This window comes from Prionailurus viverrinus, chromosome D2 (genome assembly GCF_022837055.1).
Source record: "Prionailurus viverrinus isolate Anna chromosome D2, UM_Priviv_1.0, whole genome shotgun sequence".
NCBI lineage: Eukaryota > Metazoa > Chordata > Mammalia > Carnivora > Felidae > Prionailurus > Prionailurus viverrinus.
The window spans coordinates 15,900,184-15,925,287 of record NC_062571.1 but is presented as its reverse complement, the minus strand read 5'-3'; the positions used below and the strand labels follow the sequence as shown (position 1 = coordinate 15,925,287).

The window sequence follows — 25,104 nt, the reverse complement described above, 5'->3', positions numbered from 1 at the left end:
TTGGGATTCAGGCCTGCGGTTCGTGGGCCATCTGTGGAATTTTCTAGAGCAGCCTGAGGGAACCACCTACCTCATCCGCCAAGACCCTGCTATACAGCAAGTACAGCGATGTACTTTAAGGGGAGAACCGCATACACTGGCAACATAAAGGGACCCAGAACTACCGCATTCTCCTGTGACGTGCAACATCATAAAAAGAAACATGAAAATAAGACGTGAAAGTTATTGCGATTCTTCTCAACAAGCCTGCTTGAACGTGACAGCATCTGGACCCGCACCGATACATCCACGATCCTTCCAAGATCGTGTTTCCCTCATCGGCTTCCCGGACATCTCGTACATTCCACGCACTTTCCCGGTCATGATCACGGTCGAACTATCTTGTGGACCACGCGGTTTTACACGTCAACTGTTCTAGGCTGGAGTTTCGGTTTGGTTTAGCTGTTTTTAATATGTCAGCCTTCCTGAGACAGACAGGTCCCAGGCTTATTCATTCTCAATGTTATGGTGGCTACTCCCTCCAGATGATCATACAGAGTGCTAATTCCTTACACAAAGTTCCTGTCTCAGCACTCTCAGAATTCCAGCGATCCGAGTAGGAGCCACACTGGTGTTACTGGGTCAACCAAGAAACGCCTCGCATTCTCTCCAAAACGAGCAGAAAAATTTTCCTTAGCAAATTCAAGAAATACACATCACTAGTGTCTTTCTGCTTTTTCTGCTCATTTAAAATCAGTTGCATGTATTTGGGTGCCTCCTTCTCAGTCTCCCCTTCCAAGTTATCTCGCATATGACACTCGAAAGACCTCTTTCTATCTTCCGCGCCACCGTCTCAAGCCTGCCTGTCATTAATTCTCTCCTGGATGATGTCAACGGACCATAATTGAACTCCAGGCCATCGTCATTCTTGATCGTCTCCAGCCTATCTCATTCCCTTCCAGCAGAATAATCTTCCTAGAATCCAGCTCTGATAGTGCCGTGTCCTACCAAAAAGCTTCCATGGCTCCCTACTGCCTCCTGAATCGAGTGCAAACTCCTTAGCCTAGCTCTAAGTTTCAGCATACTTTCTTGTTGTTGTTTAAACTACAACCACCCTAGATGTGCCCCTGTCTTATAAAGAAACTAGTCATAGTTCCTAAAGCGGCCAACTACTCACATCTCCCTCCTGGAATTCTACCCAAGTCCCAGCTGCGATGCTACCTCCCTTCAGGAGGTTTGCCATCCGGTGTGTTATTCCTTCTTTTCCCAAGGCACACTCACTGCCCGTAAACCTCTCCAAGATCCACCACCGTATTTATTCTTCCCTGCAGAGGTTTTATGCTCTCGGTCTTACCATCCCCACCGGGCGAGGGGCTACGTCTTAACTTCAGTCTTCCCAAGGCACGCTGTCCACTCCTACCTGTTAGCATGGAACGCCTCGCGCACAGCGGACACGAATAAATGCTAGTTCGGGGAAAGGCGCGATGTGGGTTTTTTAAAACCCCGGAAGAAACACCACCGATGTCTAATAATCATGAATCAGATGTGGTCTCGCTAGCCGGGTCAGGGCAAGTCCCAAACATTTAGAAACGCAGACACGAAGTCATACCCCGGACACAGAGTCTCGCACGCTGTACATACCCCTTGTTCATCCAGCTTGAGCAGCTGCTCCGCGACCTTGGGCGAATTCGAAGCCTGTCTCAGGCACTGAATGCTCAGCTCTGGAATGACGTACTCCAGAACTTCTTTGAGAGGTAGTCCCCGCGCGGTCCCGTGCCTGGCAGTGGAGGGTATGGCGTCTTCCAAAATCGCGCCGCGCAGGGTTGTAAGCTGCAGGGGCAAAACAGAAGGCTTCAGAACGTCACGGAAGAGTTCGTGCTTACTCCTGGTTACTTCTCTGAGGCACAAGTTTTGAGGTGCCTTGCAGAGGAAGGAAAGGAGGTCTCCTTTCCGAGAGGAGCAGGGGAGATGACGGCTCCCGACTGGCGGAAGCAAAATCAGCACAGCCTCTAAACAACAAAAGTGCACGTGGTTGGGGGGCTAAGCCGGGAGGGGGTTGCAACAGACGTGGGCCTGCAGAATGGGGGGGGGGGGGCGGGCAGAGTGCTGCTGGGGAAAAGGACGTCCCCACGCCTCTCAGACCCAACAGGATGTCGACACAGAGGAGCAGCTGGAGGTCCCGGGGCTGGGCCTGGTCACCGGCACCCCCTCCGGCCCCTCCCTTCTCTTTCCCTATTGCCCTACTGTTCCACACCAACGTTTCTTCCATTCCTTTCTCTTTTTCTATTTAACTTTCCACTGCTGACCGGTCCTGAAGCCGAATGGGGATATCCGGTGACAGGCCCGGGCAGGGTGATTCAGGGCTCTGAGGCTTCCTCACTCTCGCATGTTACCCCGTGACTCGTGAGAGGTCCTCAGGTCTCTGAGGCACGCACGGGCTCGCCGTTCTGACACACGCCGCAGAGGGGAAAGCCTGGCAGCAACTCGCTCTGGCTGTACCCACCCTGACTCTGGGAAGAGAACTGTTAGCATGCAAGAGAGGCGGGGTGAGGGCTGTAGCAACGACGTCTGCCATGCGCGTAACGCTCTAGAACACCACCGCCCAGCAGAGTTTGGGGCAACGGCGAGACTGTGCTCATCTGGGCCAGCTGATGCGGGAGCCGTGTTGGCTCCACGTGGCTACTGGGCACTTGTGACCAGCGGGTCTTCGCAATTCCATTCCGTTACTTTAAACAGCCGCGTGCGGCTCATGGCTACTGAACGGGACAGCACGGGTCTATAACTTCAAACCCAGCACCTTGAGAGAGGGACTCACCTCCTGTCTATGCTGCGTAGAGCCCGCCATCGCCGGAGCACCTGGCCAGAGCCGCTCTGGTACACGGCCTCGGGCACACACAGGAGACTGGCAAAGGGCTCTCTCTTCTCTCTTTGATCCGGAAGGAGCCAGCCAACACCCACACGTGGCATGCTTGTCACATACGCTCCCCCTCTAAGTGCAGTGGGTCACGAGGATAAAACCTCACGTGCGGGCCAGATCTCATTCCTCGTAATCAGTCTCTCTACTGATCCGGGTGTGCGCCGTGCGCCGTTCGTACAACAACCTCGCGTTTCACGCAAAGCGAGGCAAGCGAGGCACGAAGCCAGGGCCCCGACGCGGGAGGTGTGCGGGGACGGCATTGCCACGCTCACCCCTACTGCCGGCTTCTGGGTTTCCTGCATTAGATTTTGCAAGTTCTGACATGCGCTGTCCGGGTCATAGGTGTCCCCTCTTAGCCCCTAAATCCCACATTCTTACCATTTTCCCTTCTCTACCACGTAAGGGGGAAGTAACATCGTGGCCGCCTAACATCTGTGACAGGCTCTCAAATTTGTATTTGGAATAAGATACCGCAGGCTCTGTCAAAGATCTTAAAGACTACCATCAGTGACATTCAAAAGGAAACTCAATACCTTGTCCAAAATAATCTAAAGCAGTAACTTCAGCCCAGGACAGTAACGACACACGCACGGCAGCTATTACCTCGCTCGTCCTGAAGGCCACCCGGTAGTTGAACTGGGACCCTTCTTTCTCCTTGGCGTCTTCCACCTTCTCTCTCCGGATGCTGACTGCCACAGGGCCAAGGTTTTCATCTATCCCAAAGTAGTTCTGGTGCTCTGTAACAGGAGGCAGTGGTGGCATAAAAAGAAAGGAACAAAGAACCGCGTGGGTATCTCCGGGCTCGTCCGTCTGTCAAATCTCTGAAGAAATACCGCGCGGGTCTGGGTACACGATTCCCCACTGGGGTTTGATCGGGGTGTTTTGTTTCCAAGTCAGATGTATTCGTACGTCTCATTTTCCACTACTTCCTCCTCCCCTGCGGCTCGTCCCCAGCTCGCGAGCAGCAGGAGGCCTCCCGTCCCCTGCCACAATTCACGGTTTCACATGAAGAGTGTCACCGGAAGGAGGGTGCTGCCCTCCTTAGAAACCGTCAAAAGAGGAATCGAGCTATTTGAAGACCATTACTGAACGGTTCCCCCCTCCTGCTGGGAAGGTCACCCTCTTTTGCATGACCGTCGGCACCTGGACTAGCCAGGTAATCTTGGGGCCCAATGTGGTGGCAAAGACTACCCCTGCATTAGGATGTCACTAAAGCACCTAACCGTCTAAAGTGAAATTTTATGGCAGAAAAGACATACAAGGTCTTGGGTTGCTGCGGTCAAACTATATCTATTAATTATTATTTTTTTAATGATTTATTTATTTTCGAGACAGAGAGACAGAGAGAGAGCACAAGAAGGGGAGAGCAGAGAGAGGGAGACGCAGAATCCAAAGCAGGCTGCAGGCTCCAACCTATCCACACAGAGCCTGACACGGGGCTCAAACCCACGAACCACGCGATCATGACCTGAGCCGAAGCCAGACGCTTAACCGACTGAGCCACCCAGGCTCCCCCAAATCTACTAATTCTATAACCTAATTCTACTAATTCTACTAATTCTATAATCTAATTCTGTTATCGCCTAATCATGCCGTTCCCATAAAATCACTGGCCCTGTAGGGTTCTGATCCATTGAGTCTCATGGCAGGAACAGATTTCTGGGGTCCTATTGCCCATCTAGCATGGGAACCCCCAAGGACACTGCTCCTCAGAGATGGTCATGAGTCTCCACATACATTCGACAATACGTGCCGGGCACCATTTCCCAGCGGGGTCACAATCCGGAACAAATTCCCATTCATGAAGCTACTATACGAGCCTGAACTCTGCCAAGCTGGCTACTCTGTAAGCACCCCCTTCTGGAATGTCTCACTGTCTCTGGACTGCGGGGTCTTTGTCTGAAGGCAGTCCAAACACTTCACTGCAACCAAACTTTTTAAGGGTTGTCTTCTGAGAGGACCCGGACTTAACACAGCACTTAGACATGGTCTGAACCCATACAAAATAGGGGAGTAATTACCTGACTGTATATTCACGCAGCTTACCTTTTTAGCAGCCCTAGGACACCACCAATCCATGCCGAACAGGTGGTAAACGCACACCCCCAGGTGGTATTCACGTATTTCTTAATCAACAGGGGCAAGGTCAGCTGCCCAGGGTGTATGCTTATAAAAGAGATTTTTTTCACCCCATATGCAAAACCACACTTACCCCTTTTGACTGTCACCTTCTGGGTTTTGGCCCATTCTTTCCTGACTCTTCATTTTTAGTTAAAAATAAATACAATGTATCACATTTAGAGGCTTGAAGAAAACTGTGTATTCTAAAGCCTTTTGGTTATGCCAACATTTTCTGCCACGTTAAATTTTTGAAGAAACAAGAAATGCTATTCAGAAAGTAGAAATCAGGGTGAAAACAGCACCTGCATCAGGCAGGGCAAACACTGCCCAAAGCCAATGAGGAGTAGGGGCATTTACTTCTTTACTTTCACAATCATTTACCTCTTTACCTCTTACAACCAAATGAGATCAACGCTGACATTATTTCTCTTTACAGTCAGGGCTACAAGCAGCAAGTCAACTAATTTTAGGGGCTGGAGGATGAATTACTGACTTACTATAATCCTGGACTTACACCCTAGGAAACAAGTCTTTGTTTTTCGCGAGTAAATTACATGCTAATTACAGCCAGGTTAACCGTCCACACTCGGTATGGAGCCTGACATGGGGCTGGATCCCATGACCCTCAGATCATGACCTGAGCTGAAATCCAGAGTAGACGCTCAACCAACTGAGCCACCCAGGTGCCCCATTTTATTTGGGTTTTAATCAACAATTTAAAAATACTCACTGAAAACAGAGACTAACAACAGTTCATTGTCTACTTCAGGCTCCCGGGTATATCATCGTTGTATTCAAGCTGGCGATAGTGACTATTAGGACTATGGCATTATACTAGATCCTGTGGAAAATGCACCTGCAAACTTAGAATGAAATCAATGTGGAATTTTCTTAGCTGCGGTTACTAACTGTCCTGACAAGAACTTGCACCTTTACCTCATTTCTCATAAGGCAGATGCATTAGGGAAAATATTTGGAAAGTGCACTAAAGCACAACCAGCCATCATCAGGCAAAAGCTTCCTTCTTAGGGCCCAATTCAGTAAGTTTCTTGCAAAAATGCTCAAGTGGATTCCCTCTTAGGGATTTGATGAGCCCTGCTGACAAGAATCAAATGAGCTTCAAATTATTTTAGGGGGAAGAAGACCGACCAAGTGAGCAAAACCCCTTCTCGTGGTGAAACGGAGAGCCCAGGTTAGGGGAACCGAATCATGAATTCTAATTCCTTATAACCCGAGCTCGGCCATGGGTTCTGCTCTCACACACGGCAGATGCTGCCCGGCCCAACGGACTAGCGCAGCCAGGCACGGGGGCAGGGGCTGGCCACAGGGGGACACGCGGGGATTTTCTGGGGCGAGGGAGCTACCCTGCACCTTGATGGTGCTAGTGGTTACTGGCCACATCCATCTGTCAAAATTCTTAGAAATCTACACTTAAAAAGGGGTGAAGTACTATAGGTCAAGTATACCTTTGGTTTTTTTTGTTTGTTTAAAAAAAATTTTTTTTTAACATTTATTCATTTTTTTGACAGACAGAGAGAGACAGTGCGAGCATGGGAGGGGCAGACTGAGAGGGAGACACAGAATCCGAAGCAGGCTCCAGGCTCCGAGCTGTCAGCACAGAGCCTGACGCGGGGCTCAAACTCACAAACTATAAGATCATGACCTGAGCTGAAGTGGGACGCTTAACCGACTGGGCCACCCGCGTGCCCCTACCTGGGTGAGAGGAAGAGCCACTGGGCCTGGTAGGTGGACGGGCCTCTGGCACAGATGGGAGTCGTGAGGACGCCCCCAGCCCCGTGGATCACCCCCCCCCCCCCCGCCACGGCCCCTCAGGGAGGAGAAGTCCTGCCCCTCCCCTCAGTATTGGCTCTCTTCTGCCATGTTCCAACTGCTGCTCAGGGCTCCACCTGCCTCTACTGTCCCCCCACTGGGGCTTTGTCTCCATAGGCCTGTCTGCCTCGCTGGGCACGGTGGGCTTCCAGGAGTGTCCTTCCAAAGTGAGCCACCCCCTGCCCCCCCGGGGGCTCTCCTTCTGGGTCTCCTTTGTGGGTGCCCCTCTGGCTTCTCCTCATCACCTGGATGTGTCCCAAGGCTCCACCTTTGGCCCATGGCTGTGTGTTCTGACTCTCTCTCTGTCTTTACATGTATCTGTCTGAACATCTGTCTGTCCTTCCACCCCCCCCCCCACCCATTTTCTCCTGTAAGTTCCTCAGTGACATCACCCCAAACTCCCCACAGATTCCTCTCCCATAACTCCCCCAACTCGTGCCATTTCCCCCCTCGGCCTGGCACTCCTGTCGCTTTTCTGCATTTGACGTTCTCAGTCATCATTTCAGACTCAACCCCACACATCGATTCCACTGGGGCTAAGTCCTTCAACTTTTATATCCTCAAGGCCTGATAGGAACTATGCCTGATCGGTGTTAAGTATTTAAAGGCTTGGACTTGAATGAAGAACTGACGTAGGCTCCCTCATTCAGAGGTTACGGTCGTACTGAACCTCAACCAGGACTATCAAAACAGAAACAAGGAGGCAGCTCATTTCATGCTGGCGAGTGCAAAAGACAGCGTGAAAGGTCTCGGCATCCAGAAATGCCGCAGGAACTGCCCCCGTGAGAGGGGCGATATGGTTTCTCGAAATATTTAAGGGATACACCTGAGAATGTCCACTTCCTAGCGCTGCTCAAACTGTCACAAGCTTGGAGGCTCAAAACAACACTCAATTATTGCCTCACCGCCCTGGAGGTCAGAGGCCCAAAGTCAGTTTCCACGGGCCGCAGTCAAGGCTGTGACAGGGCAACGTTCCCTAGGAAGGTTCTAGGGAAGCATCTGCTTCCCAGCCTCTTCCAGCTTTGAGAGCTGTATTCCTTGAATTCCTTCTTCTGTCTTCGAATCCAGCCCTAGATGTTGCGTCAGGGGCCACAACGCATGCTTCTCCCCAGACCTCCCTCTGCCTGCCTCTTACGTGGACACTCGGGATGGCATTCGGGGTCCAGCCAGAGAATCCGGCGTGGGCTCCTGGTCTCAGATCCTTAACTTACTCACATCTGGAAAGCTGCTTTTGCCATATAAGGTAACACACACAAGGTCTGAGGATTAGGACCTGGGTATCTTCGGGGGCCAGTATTCAGTGCACCACACGCAATTCGTTTCAATCCATTCACTCAAACACCCAGCGTGGTCTATGCCTCAGCCATGTGCCAGACCCGATAAACACAAGGACACAACATCGAGCAGGACACAGTATAGTGCCTGCTTCAAAATGTTCTAGTCCTGTGGGGCTAACACTACCGGAAACCAATGAGAATTACGCATTCCAGGTTCTGTAATACGAACAAGCATATTTAATACCAAGGAGGTACCACTAATATCCACTACAGAATCAACAATCCAGAAGAAAAAGCCACATACGCAGTCGAGGCAACTGTCACAAGGCCTATCTACTCTATTTTAACATAAGTATATGCAGAAAAATTTAAAAAGCCACTCTCCTTGGCTTGAAAAATAGCAGGGCTCTGCTCAATCTTTCCTCACTCTTAATTCTGTTCCCACGAAAAAATTCTTTGAATTTTGACATACTGACTATTCTAACTCACAACCACAACGTGTCCCCTCCACCTACTTAGGGTTTTCCTTCATTTTGGCTATGGTTTGTGGCTCTCTGTCATTCATTCATACCTTTCCTTAGATTTCGTCCTAGGTTGTTAATTTTTTAGGATAACATAAATAGTATCTTTCAAAATTTTTATTTTTTTCCTCATGTTTATTTTTGGGAGAGAGAGAGAAAGAGAGGGAGAGAGACAGAGGGGAAGGGGGGAAGGGCAGAGAGAAAGGGAGACACAGAATCCGAAGCAGGCTCCAGGTTCTGAGCCGTCAGCACAGAGCCTGACGCGGGGCTCGAACCCACGTACCGTGAGATCGTGACCTGAGCTGAAGGCGGACGCTCAACCGACTGAGCCACCCAGGCGCCCCTCAAAAATTTTCCATTTCTATTTGTATGTTTTTGGTATGTAGAGAATTTAGATTGGAGACTTGATGATTTCTTCCTTTTAGTTTGACCAGTTTTGGCTTTTTCTCCATACTCTGAAGCCATGTTTTTAGGCACTTGGAACCAACCCTTTCATCATTATCTTGCCTCGTGAAGCTTCTCCCTAGTTCTCTTTTCCTTCGTGGCTTTACGCCCTTTTGTTATTCCTTCACTATCATTTTTAGTGGGGTTTTGGGAGAGGGAGAGATAACATCTGCCTCCAGTTTGCCACAATGAACTCGCAGTCCCAAACTCGTGTATTCTTAAATATGTGTAATTCTAATAAGCCTGATTAATGGTTTCTAGGCTATGCTAACTTATCATCTGTTTAACCTCGGGTTAGTTATGTAACCCTTCTTAGCCTCAGTGCCAGCTCCCTGCCCCTCCACCATCCAATTACCCATAACACACCTATCCTTAACCTGAGAGAGGTATTATAATGGAAGATATGCATGATACTGACAAAAAAAAAATAAATCAATCAAAAACAAAAAAGGAGTGAACATACAATAAACAGCATTGTGGGGCATTTTGATTTTGAGCCCCAATAGTCCTGCAAAGCACGAGGGTCAGCCTTGAAGCGGATTCACACTTTTAATCTCAAAATGCCGATCTGTAATCACCTAGAGAGCTACATCCCATTCTTTGCAGTCTTTTTATGAACGCAGTGGCATATATTTTGCTGAATGAGTTCCGTCAGGAACTAGAAGTTGTTCTTCTTTTAACTGGAGGAATCCGAAATTTGTATATCATCTTTTTCACCAAAGACGACAGGCAAATTTGAGAGAGAACATTTTTTTTCTTTCACGTCTGCCTCCCCACACTTGTTTCCAATGTTTCTCTCTCCATTTTACAAGACACGCTTTCTGAATGCCAGCGGACAGGGGACGTTCCTGCCACTTACAATCATCACATCTTTGGACACGCCAGCTCTGAGACCTCCTGGTTCTTTTCTTTTTCTTTTCCTAAGTTTATTTATTTTATTTAGAGAGAGAGAGAGAGAGAATGTGTCCGGGGGGGGGGGGGGCGGGCAGAGAGAGAGGGAGAGAGAGAGAACCCCAAGCAAGCAGGCTCTGCACTGTCAGTACAGAGCCCGGTGTAGGGGCTCAAACTCACGAACTGTGGGATCATGACCTGAGCCGAAATCAGGAGTCGGACGCTCAGCCATCTGAGCCAGCCACCTGGCCCCCTCCTAGCCATTGTCTAAGGCTAGGCTCCATACTCCCAGTGTCACCAGGGAATAGAGCAGGTGACCTGGGTGTGTTTCCAAAGAAATCATAACTCGATTCTTGGAACAGCTTAACTCGCTGTTTCAGCTTCTGTGAACCATGAAGAACTGGGAAGGTGCCCCCTCTGAAGTGTCCAGGAAGGACCCGGTTAAGCCTTCCTTAACTTGGTCCTTAAGGACCAAGGGGACACCCTGGGTCCCCTTCAGGACACCTCAGCTCGTCCACCTGCATCACGTGAGCCTTCCCATCTGTGGGCAAAGGACAGCGAGCAAGCCCCCCATCCCCAACCAGAGCTCATCCTTATCCCAGGCACACGATTTCCAGAAAATCACTCTCAGGGTGCGTGGGATAAAACCCTCCCTTGGCAGAAAGGAAGCTAATGAAAATCCATGTATCATGCAAATACAACAGAGCAGATAAAAAAAAAAAAATCGGTTAACAAGACTGCAGCGCAGGAAAGGAGATTCGGCACATCTCTGTGGTGCACATTGCTTGTCAGGAAAGAAAAATCTAACTCAGGAGAATTAAGAAGCAAAAGGGGAGGGAGTCACCTGTGACCTTAGCCCAGAGGCGGTTTCCAGGTCCTGCAGTGTCTTGGAAAGGAGATTTATCGGGTTCACGGCTATGGAACTGAGCAGGTGAGGATCCCCAAGTCTGCGGGGCCTCCCGCGGCCAGGTGTGCAGAAGCTTCACCCACAGCTCGGCCTCACGTGATTTGTCAGGTGTTAGCACCTCACGGCCCACGGCACCATTAACAAGTCCCCCAAAGCCACAGGAGGCCCTGGATCTGGGCCCTGCGGCCCTCCCTTTACTGGGTTCAAGGGCACAGCAGCAGCTTTCCTGCTATTTTTCCACAAGATAGTTTAACGTTTGTTCTTTCGGTGGCAAGCTGGTCACTTAATTGCTGGCTCACGGTCCATCTGGGCCACATGCACGGCTGCGGGTGGCTGCTCGCTGAGTTCCCACCTACCACGTCTCTCCTTCCCCACCTTTCCCTCCAAACAACTGCGCGTCTGCATTTTAGATCAGCTCCCCTGTTCGGAGCCCTCTTAAGACTTACAAAGGAGAAAGTCAGCAAGAGACAACGGATTAGTGAATGAATGAAGCAATGAAGGAGTTAAGAACCCTGGGGCCTGCTTTTGCAGATGGTAACGTTAAGAGTCATCAGATAACTTTAAGAAATCTCAAGCTCCCTGCTCATGTTTCATGGATTCAATTACTGAATTTACCATGATGGCGAAAAGGATGCATTTTTGCCCTGTGAAGGCTCCTTTGATCAAAATTTAACCAAAGGATTAGCCAAGCTTGAAAACCTGAGGCATTACAAGGAAAAGAACACTTAACATACCTTACATAAATGAAGTCACTTCCTCCTCCCTGCCTACGAGGAGGTAACCCCGTTTCACAGATAATATTACAGAAGCTGATGCGTTAAGTGACTTGCTCGAGGTCACAGCCTGGTGTGACAGAGGGGATGCGCACCCAGGGGGGGGCTGGCTTTAGGACTCTCTCGCGTACACCAACTCAGAGGTGCTGAGAGTCACGGAAGGTCTGCATTCTGAAAATCAGCTAATGCCTGGTAAAATGAACACAACTTACAGATGAGCCAACCCATCTGTGCTGAACAGAAGGACAGTATCTCGGGAGACACCGCTTTAAGAAAACCTTGAATAAAAAGGGAAAGACTGGAGAAAAAAGGCGACTGGCAGAGAGGCTTCCTTTGACGACGCACCGTTTTCAGGGGTATTTGCTACAAGAATGGGAAGGAGAGCAAGCAAGAATTCGCTGCATAAAAGCTGAGAGGTGGGGGCCGTTTCCAAGGGGGGGTAGCTGTCCAGCTTCGCACGGTCCTTCTTGAGTGGGACCAAGAGTGGCATAAATCCTGGAAGGGAACAAACACAAGGCGGGGAGGATTTGCTAAGCTTCTGGGGGCTCTGAGACCTTACGTTCCAAAGACTCTGACGGCCAGCATACGGTACCAGTAAAGGGCACAGTGCAAGGAGCTCTAGCCAGTTAACTGCACGTCGGTCACGCCGTTCACGGATCCTACAGCATCGACCCTCCACTTCTCGGGAAATAACAGAACATTAGTTCCTCTTCCGCAATAGCTGACTGCAAAGCCTCTGAGGCCAAAGGTCAACAGGCTGACATGTGCACATAGTCCTCCCCAAGTTCCTCCAACGCGGCAACAGGTGGCAGCTGTGACCTCCCCGCTGCGGCAGACGTGAGAAAGCCCGGGAGGTTCCCACCGCCAGCCACACGGAACTGGTACCACGAGAAGCCACCAGGCCTCGCCTCCCGTGTATCTGGGCAGCTCCTCCCCGCTGAGAGCCGGCCGGGCCTCAATGGGAGCTCTGTCTGCGGAGGCCACGCCGGCCAGGCGGAGAGGTGAGGAGCGGAGTCGATTATGTCCGCTCAGGGAGGAATGCGGGTCTCAGAATAGTCCAATTGTTAGGTGGTCCTCAGTTCACCCGTATGAATTTAATAGTGTCCAACTCCCTATTAATTTTCTTCAGTCACTGTATAAAACCAGAGGGGGGGAAAGAAAAAGGAGCCACCAGGCATGAAATTCAGAGCAAATGCAGCCATGCATGGCTCAGCAATGGGGTTCATTTGACATGTAAGGTATACTCCCGCCCACAACTGTCACTGTCACATTAGTGAAACTTAAGTGAATACGTTTGGAAGAGGGTGGCAGACTTCATCAGACACCTTTCCCCAGCCCCCCCCCCCCGCCCCCCGCCATATGGTTCTATGTTTTCCCTCCTCGTCTTTTTTTAACCATTACAATAAAGTACTGCCCTTTAAATGCTGTCCCAGTGGTGTGGACAATAGTTTCTTTCTAGACAGAAAGTTTTGCAAGTTCATGTAAGAGCGACTTGGACAAGGAGGATGCATGCCTGTGACAGGTACCATTTTAAGCCCTTTACAGGAGATACATTTTTAAGTTTACTTATTTATTTTGAGAGAGGAGGGAGAGCAGGGGAGGGGCAGAGAGAGAGACAGACACAGAGAATCCCAAGCAGGCTCTCCACAGTCGACACAGAGTCCAATGTGGGGCTTGAACTCATGAAACCATGGGAACATGAAATCAAGAGTCAGACGCTTAACCGACTGAGCCACCCAGGTGCCCCCAGGAGATATTTTTATTGTGATCCCATTTTATACATGACTAACTGAGGCACAAAGGAGTTGAAGGACTTGCCTAAAACCGAGTTGGGATGTAATCCCAGGAATCTGGCTTCAGAAAATTCTGGACTCTTCACCATTCATAGTTAGAATGGATGGGCCCTTCTTCCTACGGGCAGGAAGGCAAATTCTCCAGCCACCAAACGGTAAGTTGGTATCCAGACAGGCATACTCCACACATTCTAGAAGAATCTGTTCTTTTTATTTGTTCATTTAGCACATGTATGCACAAATATTATTCTTCAGTGAAAATACTAATGACCAAAATTACCGCTGGAGAAAAAGGTGAGTTTACCTAGAGCTGGTCAGGAGTCGTTAATAAAAACAGTGAGCCTTTCTTAGAGAAGAGAGGTCCTAGAAAGAATTCTCGGAGGTGCTGCAGATCCAACAGAGGAATTCATCCCCCGTGGTGCCAATGGCACAGCCTGGGGCAGTGCAAAGACACAGGAAGGGGCCTTCAAAACTTAAAGGCTGGCATCTTGGGGCAGAAATAGACCTTGGAGAGGCCAGTCTTGCACTTTATATCATGGTGATGATGAGATTTTTGCTGGAGACTCAATCCACCCAGAGGCAGCTAAAAACTCTTCTCTGGAAAGTTCCAATCTTTTCAAAAAGAAGTCCAATCTGCTCACACTCCAGAAGTCTTGTGAAGCTAAGATGGGAAGGAGAAATCAAAGAAGTTCTCTCTGGCATCTTCCTTTTATAAGAAACAGAGAAGAAACGAAATCACAGGCGAATGATGGAACCATAAACGCCAGGTCTCCTTAAAGCACCAGACAGAAGGGAGACAAGTGGTCAAACTAAGATTAGCTTTTCAATCTATGCAACAAAACCTGCCCTGTAAAACCATTTCAGCTCCTTACAGAGGATTTCTAAAAGATACCTATTTCTTTCCTTGGACTTGTTATAGAAAATCCTAAGGGGCAAGAAAAAAGAGTTGGGCATAAAGCTTTTTCTTCAGACAGTTAATTCAGCAGAAATTTGGGAGCCTGAGAAGCTAGGGTTTCCGGAAGGGCACCTCACAACCACCTCGCCTCAATGTGCACATTTCAGGGGAAATTCAAAGGGAATGTCTGTGCATTTCAGTAAAGACAGATGAAAATGTAAATTCCCCTGCTCTTCTAGGTAAGTTTGAGAAACATACTCCTGGCATTGGGCAGGATGCATACAGAAAGGGCTGTGGGAAAGTGACATTTTGTCAATTTCACTCTATTTGAAACGCACAGTGGAGTCAGCTGCTCACAGGAATCCTAAATAGCTTAATGAAAGTAACAGGAACCTACAGGTTTCTGATACTTTTAAGAACTGCCTATAAGCTCTTTTTGTTGTTATTTTAAAGATTCTCCTGTTAAACATATCATGAGAATTTAGGACTTGCCTTTTCAAAAAATTTTAAAGCAAACCATTCGGAAGCTGGTTGTGATTTGTGGAAAAGCTGCAGATAGATAGCAGAGTTTTCTCACACCCCCTGCCCAGTGTCTCGGTTGGTAACATCTTACATTTCTTTGGCATGTTCATTCCCTTAAAGCTTGGATATTGATAGTAATGTTGATCAGGCCCATCTTTATTCAGATTTCCTTAGTTTTTACCTAATGTCCTTTTTTGCTTCTAGGATCCCATCCGGGACACCCCATTATAGTTATCTGTCATGTCTCTCACAGACTCCTGTAGACCGTGACAGTTTCTAAGACTCCTAGTTTCAAATGCCCTTGGCAGTTCTGAGGAGCAGCGGTTAGGGATTTTGCAGAGGGTCTCTTGGCTAGGATCTGATATGTTTCCTCATCAGACTGAGGTTACGGGTTTGTAGGAAGACCCCAGAAATGCCATTCCCGTCATGTCAAGGTTATACGCTAACCGCATGACCTATCAATGTTGATGCTGACCTTGGGGACCTGGCTCGGGTGGTGCTTTCCAGACTTCTCCACCGCAGCTGTCCCCCCTTCCGTGCCCTATCCCTTGGAAGCGAGTCAGTCCACATTCAAGTGGGGGAGGGGGAGGGGGAGGCTAGGATTCAAATTTCTATAATTTTTCAAACTTTATGATATTAAAACGTACTGTATAAAAATTTACTCTTGTAAGTAAAGATCTGCTTGCTAAAAGGAACACTACTCTCTCTGACAGGAGTCGTTTTGTAGGTATATACTGCATCTAAGACAGTAAGAAATAGATGTCCCATTATCATTGTGCCTCTATCAAGCTGGTGGGTTTTTCTCTGAAATAAAGCAAATCCAGTCATTAACTCTTCTGCCCGGATCATGGGTGGCAAATACCTGGCATCCCCCCCCCAAGCAGAGAGTGATAATTGATAATGGCTCATAAAGTGCTGATACAGCTCTACACATAACAACACAGAAGGATGATCATCCGGAGCAAGTTCTACAGACACAGCAATAGAAGGTTCCATTTACATAAACGTATTTGCATCAGAAAAAGCCTACAAGGATAAAGAGGAAACCGTTCACAGTGATTGTCTCTTAGGGACTGACTGGGCTGATTTTACTCTTTTTTCTTTGGCTTCTTGACTATATTTTCCCGTAATGATCGTATAACACTGATGCGCCGTGGAAGAATTCTAGGCCAAATTCTTGGCAATCTTAGTATTTTCCCCGAAAGTAAGAGGCCATGTTTCTGTACCCGCGTAAAACAATGTCCCAATGGCTCCAACACTTGGCTGCTTTCCACTCCAAAGTCTCCAAAGAGACCCAGCTTTATCTCTCTGGTTTGAGCTTTCTTCACCTAAAAATGATGCAGGCTGCCTTCTAGAGCTATTCTTGTCTAGAGAAGACAAGTGTGGTCTGAACTAAGGAAGAGAACAGTTTCAGAACTCTTGAGTAACTCTGCTGGTGTGCAATTTCCTAAAAAGGACAAGACACAGTTGGCAGGCAGGGACCCACGGCATGGCTTCGCGATCCCACAGCTCCACTCCAGCCCTGCTGGGGACAGCCCATGGCTGACCAGCGGCTCCAAGTGCCCAGGAGGTCCAGAAGGACGCGAAGCCAGCCACCGTGCAGCAACAGAAGCTCGAGTATCCAAACAGGCTCGTACAACTAGAATCCCTGTCCAAGGGGCCTTTCCTCGCCACCTGCTTCCCAAATGGAAAACTCACAGAAGATGGAAATCGTGATTTCACTGGGGCTTCCACGAGGGAAACAGGAGCGTGGCAGGCTGCACCCATTTTTCTTCATGGGCATCACCAGCAACAGTGAGGATCCTTAGGCATCCTTAGGCAGCACTCCCTACTCTTGCTTCAATCCCCGATCTCCTTTAAAAAGCTGTTTCACTCAAGGGGTGTCCGGGGCGGCTCAGTTGGTTAAGCAGTTAAGTGTCTGCCTTCAGCTCAGGTCACGAATCTCATGGTTTGCGAGTTCGAGCCCTGCGTCGGGCCCTGTGTTGACAGCTCAGAGCCTGGAGCCTGTTTCAGATTCTGTCTCTCTCTCTCTCGCTCTCTCTCTGCCCCTCCCCCGTTCACGCTCGGTCTCCCACCCACCCCCCCAAAAGACAAATAAATCATTAAAAATTTTAAATGGCAGGCTTTTCAAGAGCAGGTATCATATCACCAATTCCTAAGGACCTCTTCACCTCATCTAGAAGGAAACACCGTAGGAGAGAACCCACTTTTAAAAAGATAAAAATTTTAAAAATAAATAAATAAAGCTGTTTCCCTCCAGGCTACAGACGGATTTGCCCGGACAAGTGATGTTGGTCCACAGCTTGCTGCGGGCTAACCACTCCCCTGCGTAAAGCCTTCTGGCAGGGCTGTTACCGAGCCCGCCCAGGGACTGTGTGTCACAGGAGCGCCCCTCGGCACAAAGGGCAGCCATCCCACATCACCCACCCAGGAAAGGGTAAGCTGCATCCTTAAGACTCTGTACTTGAAACCTTCCCCAGGGATTGGGGGCCGCTCAATTCTTTTGAAAATGCAATTTCACACAGAGCAATGGAGAGTGGAGAAAAAGAAAAGGCGGTCCCGGGAAGGCGATCCCTGAACGCCTGCTTCCAAAGAGGAAAACTGAGCGAAGGAGAAAGAGAAAAAAGAAAAGAAGCTCCTTCCCTGTGAACACACCCTTCTCTGGGCCAGGCTGCCCGGGGGGCCTCCATCTGTAGGTTCCTGCCACGTGGGGTTTGTTTGCAGGTCTGAGTCTAGAGGCTGACGCCAGGGTGCCAGCCTGCTCCCTGTCTCCAGTCCCGCACCACGGAGGCCACAGCCCACAGACTGTGGCCCGTCTCCAGTCCTTCAAGGCTCTGCAGAGGGACCCGCTGGGGTGCCAGCGGCAGATGCTGTGGTAGCCAGTTTCATCCTGAGACACACAGGCCCACAGGGGAAGAGCTAAATCTAGAAGAAAGTAGCAGAGGTCACGGCTGCAGGGCAAGAGCAGCCGGGGCCGGCTCGGTCAACGGCACCTTCCTCAACCCAGAATCGAGGAACACAGGACAAAGCCACCTCAGGGATCACTGCCCCACGTTCTCATTTGCAGAGGTGCTAGATTTCACCTGCCTGGCTCATTCACAGATCCCCAGGGCAGCCTGGAACCAGACGGAGCCCGACGCCCGGGACCCCCAAGGCTTCTGTCTGCGTCCACGTACGACTCACCCACGTGGGGCGGGGGGGGGGGGGTGGTGTCTGCCCTCAAGTTCTCTGGAGCTTATTTTGAATTTCACTTTCAAAGCTAACAAGTTTGCTGATGTTCTTTCCAACGCCCCGGAAAATCCTAAGCAGCAGCTTAGAAAAAAGCAGAAGAAGTACAACCACTCACAGACACTCTTTAAAACTACCAGGAAGTGTCAATTGAGAGTTCAAGGGGGAAAAAAAAAAAAACAAAAAAAAACCCTACAAAAAGCAGTCGAGAGAACTAACAGAACCCAGCACCGAAAACCAGCTCTGGGAACAGACCTAAGGTCATTAATGGTGGTGACCTTGCCTCAGAAAGCATCCACCCCTCATTCCATGTACACGTCTATGCATACTTAATACACAAGTACACATATGCCCCAAGTACACACGGGATGCTGGCCCTCAGTATTTGCATAAATACACAGGTACGCATTCACGGACACGTACAGGACTTTCACGTTCTGACGCTTTGGAGGGTGAGCCATAAACTATTTACGAAACTCACCTAAGCCAAAATGACTCACTGCCTGAAGACTTCAGGGCCTCATAATTCTAAGAGGCTATTTTGTTGCTGGCATCGACAGCCATGGCTTCGTCAATGAAAAGAATCTTAATTAGGGAGCCTATTTCTTCCCGGCCTCCCTTTCCAAAAATAACTAGTTCCCACCTGGAGGCCATCTTTGAACAGCATTTTGTAAAGCGCTGTGCCTGGATGAACAGGGTCACGAGGGCCCGGCATTCTTTCATACAGCGCAGACTAAAAAGGAAGCCCAAGTTTCTCTGGGTTCTACCAGAAGCCAGGACTGAGACGGGAGCAGGGAAACACACGTGGGGAGCCAAGGCCCGCTGACAGAACTATTCGAGCCCCATTGTGTCATCAGTATGAAAACAGAAAGATAACTCAAACATGTGACCAGTGGTAAGGCAAGGGCCCATTTAGCTAAACCGCTTATCCAACATCATGATCATTCTATCACTGACATGATTTCATATCAGGATTCTGGGTCACTGGTGAAACCTGAATTCATGCAAAACTGAGGGAGAACCATTATGAATGTAACAACTGCCGTCTATCCAGCAAGCAAATTCTTTAAAGCCTGTAGCCCACGGAGAAAAGTATTAAACGACGCTCCAGGGACTGACGTGGATGGAGTGACCTCCCGAGGTCTGAGGCACACCCCAACCCACCACCAAAAAGAACCAACTGGCGTCAAAGAGTGCACGCAAACATTTCTGAAGACAGAAACCGATCCGACATAAACCGATACGACAACTCTCCACATCCGTGGCAGAATGGTTCATTCACCAAGAAGACAGACGGTGGAGAAGCTTCTCCAGACTGGCTGCTGGGTCCACTGAAAACAGAAAAAGACAGCCCTGAAAAGCACACTGTCCAAGGGGCGCCTGGGTGGCCCAATCAGTTACGCATCTGACTCTTGATCTCAGGGTCCCGAGTTCAAACCTCACTTGGGCTGCGCCCTAGGAGTGAAGCCTACTTTTAAAAAAAGGAGGGCGGGAAGGAGGGAGGGAGGGAGGGAGGGAGGGAGGAAAGAAAGAAAGAAAGAAAGAAAGAAAGAAAGAAAGAAAGAAAGAAAGAAAAACTATGCTATCCTATATAAGAAAGGGGCCAAAGTGGTAAGCTGCACCCAGTAAGAAAGCAGTGAGATGCCCTGAGTGTTTTTACTGAGCCTGCGGCTGCCATATGTATATGGGACCTGTTTCTCTGTAGGTGTCTCAAACCAAGCAGATTTCATGTCCCTGGAATAACTAAGGATACTTATATAACGGCTGAGGACTCAACTATAGGACTTCTGAGGAATGCAGCCTTCGAGCCCAAAAATCTAAACAAAAGTAAATACTATTTCACATAGGATGAAAGAATTTCTAAAATCACAATACCAAAGAATTGTTTGTATCTGAACCTTGAGGGCCACTTACAGAGCTGCGGGAAAACTATCTGTCGTGCTAATTTATACATGCTTTCAGCAAAGATTTGCTTAACACTTCCAATGCACACAACAGCGCAGCAGGAGCTGTGAAGACACAGAAGTGGAAAGACGAAACAGAGGGGGGACCCAAAAAGCACAGAAAAGACTAGAGGGGGAAAACACCCGACAGAATTATCCACCATAAACAGGAGGAGAGATTATTCAGAGGAAGAAGGGAGGGATAAAGGTTAACCCACGGAAGAGGTCTTAAAAGGGGTAAATCTAGAGGTGCCTGCGTGGCTCAGTTGGTTAAGCATCTGACTCTTGATTTTGGCTCAGGTCATGATCTCAGGGTTCGTGAATTCAAGCCCCACGTGGGGCTCTGTGCTGTGAGCACAGAGCCTGCTAGGGATTCTCTCTCTCTCTCTCTCTCTCTCTCTCTCTCTGCCCCTCCCCCACTCACATGTTCTGTCTCTCTCTCTCTCTCAAATAAATAAATAAACTTTTTAAAACATGGGGGTGCCTGAGTGGCTCAGTCGGTCAAGTGTCCAACTCTTGTTTTTGGCTCACGTTACGATCTCACGGTTCGTGAGTCTGAGCCTTGCGTTGGGCTCTGCGCTGACGGGTCAGAACCTGCTTGGGATTCTCTCTCTCTCTCCCTCTCTCTCTGCCCCTCCCCCGCCCATGCTCTATCTCTCTCAAAAGAAATAAATAAATAACATTAAAAAAAAGGGGTAAATCTAGAGCAGGTCTGATATCTGTGATGCTCACAAATTGGCGAAGGCAGAGAGACAGAGGTGGTCATTCCACACTGGAGATCACCAATCAGCAAAGGCAGGAAGAGGGGTTCCTGAGGAAGGGGTTAGTCTGGAAGCGACGGAGGGTCCAGTGAACCACGGCCTCGGACTCCCCGGTGAAGGGGCTCCGGCCCAAAGCAACATGCAAAAACCAGTCTGGGATACACACACACACCCCCAGGATGCTCCCTTACCTTTCCCGTAGAAGAACTTGCGGTAATAATAGGCCCCAAGGTCAATGTGCTCTATGATGTAGCGTTTCACTTTCTCCCGGTGGATGGGCTGGTTCTCCCTCGGCACTTCCAGGACCGACACACCGGCGTTCGTGCAGTGGGAGCTCAGAGAGGACTCGAAGGAGCAGCCTTCCCCGGAGCTGAACGAAGACGAGCTGGCCCTGGAAAGGGCGATCCTCCTGTCGCCTTCCCCGCCAGTCTCGTTCCGAAAGTAAGGACAACTCAGGACGAGCTCGTTGCTCTTCCCGTCTCCCTCGTCAGCATCCAGGTTCTCCTTGGAGTTGAGGTCCTCCTTGCTCCCCAGAGGGGACTCGCAGTTGCCCGTCTGGCCCGCCGGCATCTGAGTCTGGGACGCCGCGGAGGCCCCGGTGGTGATGTTTTTCCGCTTCCCCACGTTGGCCCTCGTAGCCATGGCTTCGTTGATATTAAACAAAATGCTCTGGACGTCATAATGGGCAAAACACCGCTGACAATTCCAAGGGCGGACGCCCCGCTCCAGGCGACCATCTTCCGGGTCACACGTGAACTTGAACGTTTCATGTTCACTTTTAACAGTTCGCAGCTTCCGGAAGAGGGACGTCTCCACCGACTCCGACTTTAACCTCCGTTTGAAAGGTTTGTCCCTGTCTCTCCCCACGAGGAGGGCACTGTCCATGTAGTCTAATCCTGAGATGCGGACAAATTCTCCCCTGGATATCTGTGCTGCCGCGTGGAGGCTGGGAGAGATTGCAGGATCGCAGGGGAAACACTCAGGGAACCCAAAAGGGGCCATCGCTTTGTGGTCGTAATTCTCTACTCGGTACCCTCTGAGCATAGCAAAGAAGTTCTCGCCAGATAAGCCCTGCCGGTCAATGGAAGACGTGCTCCCGTACTCTCGGTGGAGGGCGGCCCCGGTGTTGGGGTTCACTGCATTTTGGTCTAAGACGTCTTCAGCATCGATGTCACTGATGGTGACATCGCTGTTGCTTCTCTGCCTTATGGGGTGCAGCCCTCTTTGAGGAGAGTGAACAAAGATGTCCCCAATGGTGTACTTCGCCTCCACAAAGTCTAGATCGAGCTTCTCTTCTTGCTGACCGTCGCTCTGGTCGCTTTGCCCGTTGTGCGTGATGGACGTGACGCTTTCGTAACTGGTCTGAGACCGGCTTTCCCACAGCGCCTTGCAGGTCAGCTCCTTGGAGCAGTCTTTCTTGGGAGGCCACTCACACACTCTTGCTCTCACACCCATCTTGGGCACGGCTGGGGTGCCATTAGCCGGACCACCGCTCTCGGTGGAATTCGAGGCATTTAAAGAGGCGGCGGGGCCCATGTTGCCATTAATGGCTTTAAATTTTCGAGCAAAATAATCATCCGACTGCATGATTCTGGGAGGATCCTTGAACTTGGAAGAGGCCCTGCCAAGCTTGTGCTTCTCTTCTTGGGGCTGCCTTGGGTCGCTCATGTCTGCCGAGGCAAGAAGCTCCAAGGCTCACCAGCAAGACTGAGGTGAAACTAATTACATTGTCATTTACGACGCGACCGTAAACGCAGATATAAAGGCTTCCTCTACAGCTGTACTTTCTCCTTTTAACCGAAAGCAAACGACATCCTCAGAGTATGGTTTTTCCAAAACCAGCTTGCTTCTCAGATGTTGAACTAATTTTGTATGCCTCTGTCCTTTTCAGGAGCATTCCTTAAGACATCTGGCCTGGAGTATTTCCTTCACCTGAATTAAAACACAGAAAACAGCCATTAGCAATTTTTGTCGCTCAAGTTCAATGCGTTCTACATAGGGTTTCTTATCGATCCTTCTCTCCAATTTCTGCCCATCCCCAGTTCCCCCAAACGGTCATGAAGTTTCAAGTCTCTGTTGCTCACACTGCTCCTTCTCTCTGGAACATTCTGCCTTCTCGCACTACTTGGCTGGCTGGCACTTATATGCAGAATCGAGCAGTACCCCTTCCGAGAAACTTTGCCTCAGCCCACATCTGCCAAAGGGTGCTTCCTTTGTGTTCCCACAGCACCCGTGTCTACACTAATGGGAACAGATCTCTTTATACTCCTCCTGGCTGGTGTATCGACCAGTCTCCTCCACCAGCTAACTTCAAGCTCCTCTCAGCCAGCAACACGCCCTTCATCTCTGTACCAACATTATCTGTTAATGTGGCCTGGCTTAAATGAGGTAGACAAAACATTTCCATTAGTTATCAAGAGTAACACAATGGCCACGTAATTTTTTGAGTATCATTATACTTCCTTTCAAAACATGTAAACTCAAAATGTCCAGCAGCACAAGGATCAATACCAGGCGTTCTCAATGTATTTTTAGACTGCGGTCTTGCAATCGAATAAGACCCCGCCGAGATTCCTGGTGAAGTGGGAGGGAGCCTTTAAGAACTGGCTATCCAGGGGCGCCTGGGTGGCTCAGTCGGTTGAGCATCCGACTCCCGCTCAGGTCATGATCTCGCGGTCTGTGAGCTCGAGCCCCGCGTCGGGCCCCGTGCTGACAGCTCGGAGCCCGGAGCCTGCTTCGGATTCTGTGTCTCCCTCTCTCCCTGCCCCTTCCCTGTTCATGCTCTGTCTCTCTCTGTCTCTGTCTCAAAAAATCAATAAAAAACATTAAAAAAAAAAAAAAAAAGAACTGACTATCCGAACGAGTGTTTCTTTTTTTTTTAATGTTTATTTATTTGTGAGAGAGACAAAACATGAGTGGGGCGGGGGGGGGGTGGGGGCAGCGAGAGAGGGAGACACAGATCCAAAGCAGACTCCAAGCTCTGGGCTGTCAGCACAGGGCCCGAAGCGGGGCTCAAACACACAGCCGTGTGATTAAGACCCGAGCCGAGGTCGGCCACTTAGCCAACTGAGCCACCCGGGCATCCCACGAGTGTTAACTTTCTAGTTTATTATGCCACTGGCAATCTGATAAATGTGCAGGGTAAAATAAAATCACAGAGATACAACATACCTTTGTGCACCTTTGTGGTTAAGAGAAACTTGACGTTTTTTTTTAAGTTTATTCATTTATTTTTGAGAGAGAGTGTGAGCATAAGCAGGGAGGGGCAGAGGCAGACAGGAGACACAGAATCCGAAGCAAGCTCCAGGCTCCGAGCTGTTAGCGCAGAGACTGACACGGGGCTCGGACCCACAAACTGTGAGATCAGGACCTGAGTCGAAGTCAGATGCTTAACCGACTGAGCCAACCAGGTGCCCTGACACTTGAATTTTAATCAACTTTTATTTTTAATTACAAATCACCGTTTCAATGTATTCCATCTCTATTTAGACAAAAATATCATCCAGGTATCATTATGTCCCCAATGGATGGAAGCCTTCCTTGTTGGCATAAGAATGTATGAATGGCTCTAATTCTTCTGAAAATAATGATGGTGATGAAGGTATAATATTGCTGATTTCCCTCCATCCTCATCAAAGCACGAAAAAAAAACCGCAAATATTTGTTAGAAAATATTAAAATTCCAAACAGCTGAGCAGTATTAGAACTCTTTCCAATGGGTTCTTTTTTCTTAAGTAATCTCTACACCAAAGTGGAGCTTGAACTCGCCACCCTGAGATCAAGGGTCACATGCTCCACCGACAGAACCAGCCAGGTGCCCCTCCGATGGGTTCTTAGTGGCTTTGAGATAACATGTGGTAGTCTTTTGGAATACCTGATATTTTCTTATCATGGCAACTTGCCTTCCCCTCATTGGGGGGGAAAAATGGGACTGGGAATGATAAGATGCTGTCTATTCGCAGGGCAACTTCATGACTGAGGAAACAGAATGATGTTTTAGGCTGTGGCCAACAAAGGGAGAACGAACAATCAGATGCTTCGGTGAACCAAACAGACTGGTGTCTGTCCGTGGTTCTCAGAAAGAGAAGAGACAGGCCTGCATCTTCTCTATTTCACTTGGAATTTTTTATTGTGTTTCAAAGGATCACGGGCGATTCTGAATGACAGTTATTTCCTGTACAATTTAGGCTATTACAGAATGCTTTCCTGGAAACTGAAAAAAATGACAACTGAGATATGAAAGAAAACAACTTGTTGCCTACAGTCTCGCTGCTGAAATGGTATTTGATTTACTAGACCGGC

At 49.1% G+C, this 25,104-nt stretch overlaps 1 protein-coding gene across 13 annotated transcripts in view; it reads right to left on the bottom strand.

Moving 5' to 3' along the window:
- Positions 1–25,104, bottom strand: part of SIPA1L2 (signal induced proliferation associated 1 like 2) — a 226,220-nt gene that overhangs the window by 86,499 nt on the left and 114,617 nt on the right. For all 13 annotated transcript variants that reach the window (XM_047825079.1, XM_047825088.1, XM_047825090.1 and 10 more), the window contains exons 3-5: positions 20,994–22,734; positions 3,500–3,633; positions 1,621–1,809 (exon numbers count right to left, since the gene is read on the bottom strand). In XM_047825079.1, coding sequence (XP_047681035.1) covers positions 1,621–1,809; positions 3,500–3,633; positions 20,994–22,470 — 1,800 coding nt within the window. In that variant the 5' untranslated portion in view covers positions 22,471–22,734. The remainder of the gene's footprint in view (positions 1–1,620; positions 1,810–3,499; positions 3,634–20,993; positions 22,735–25,104) is intronic.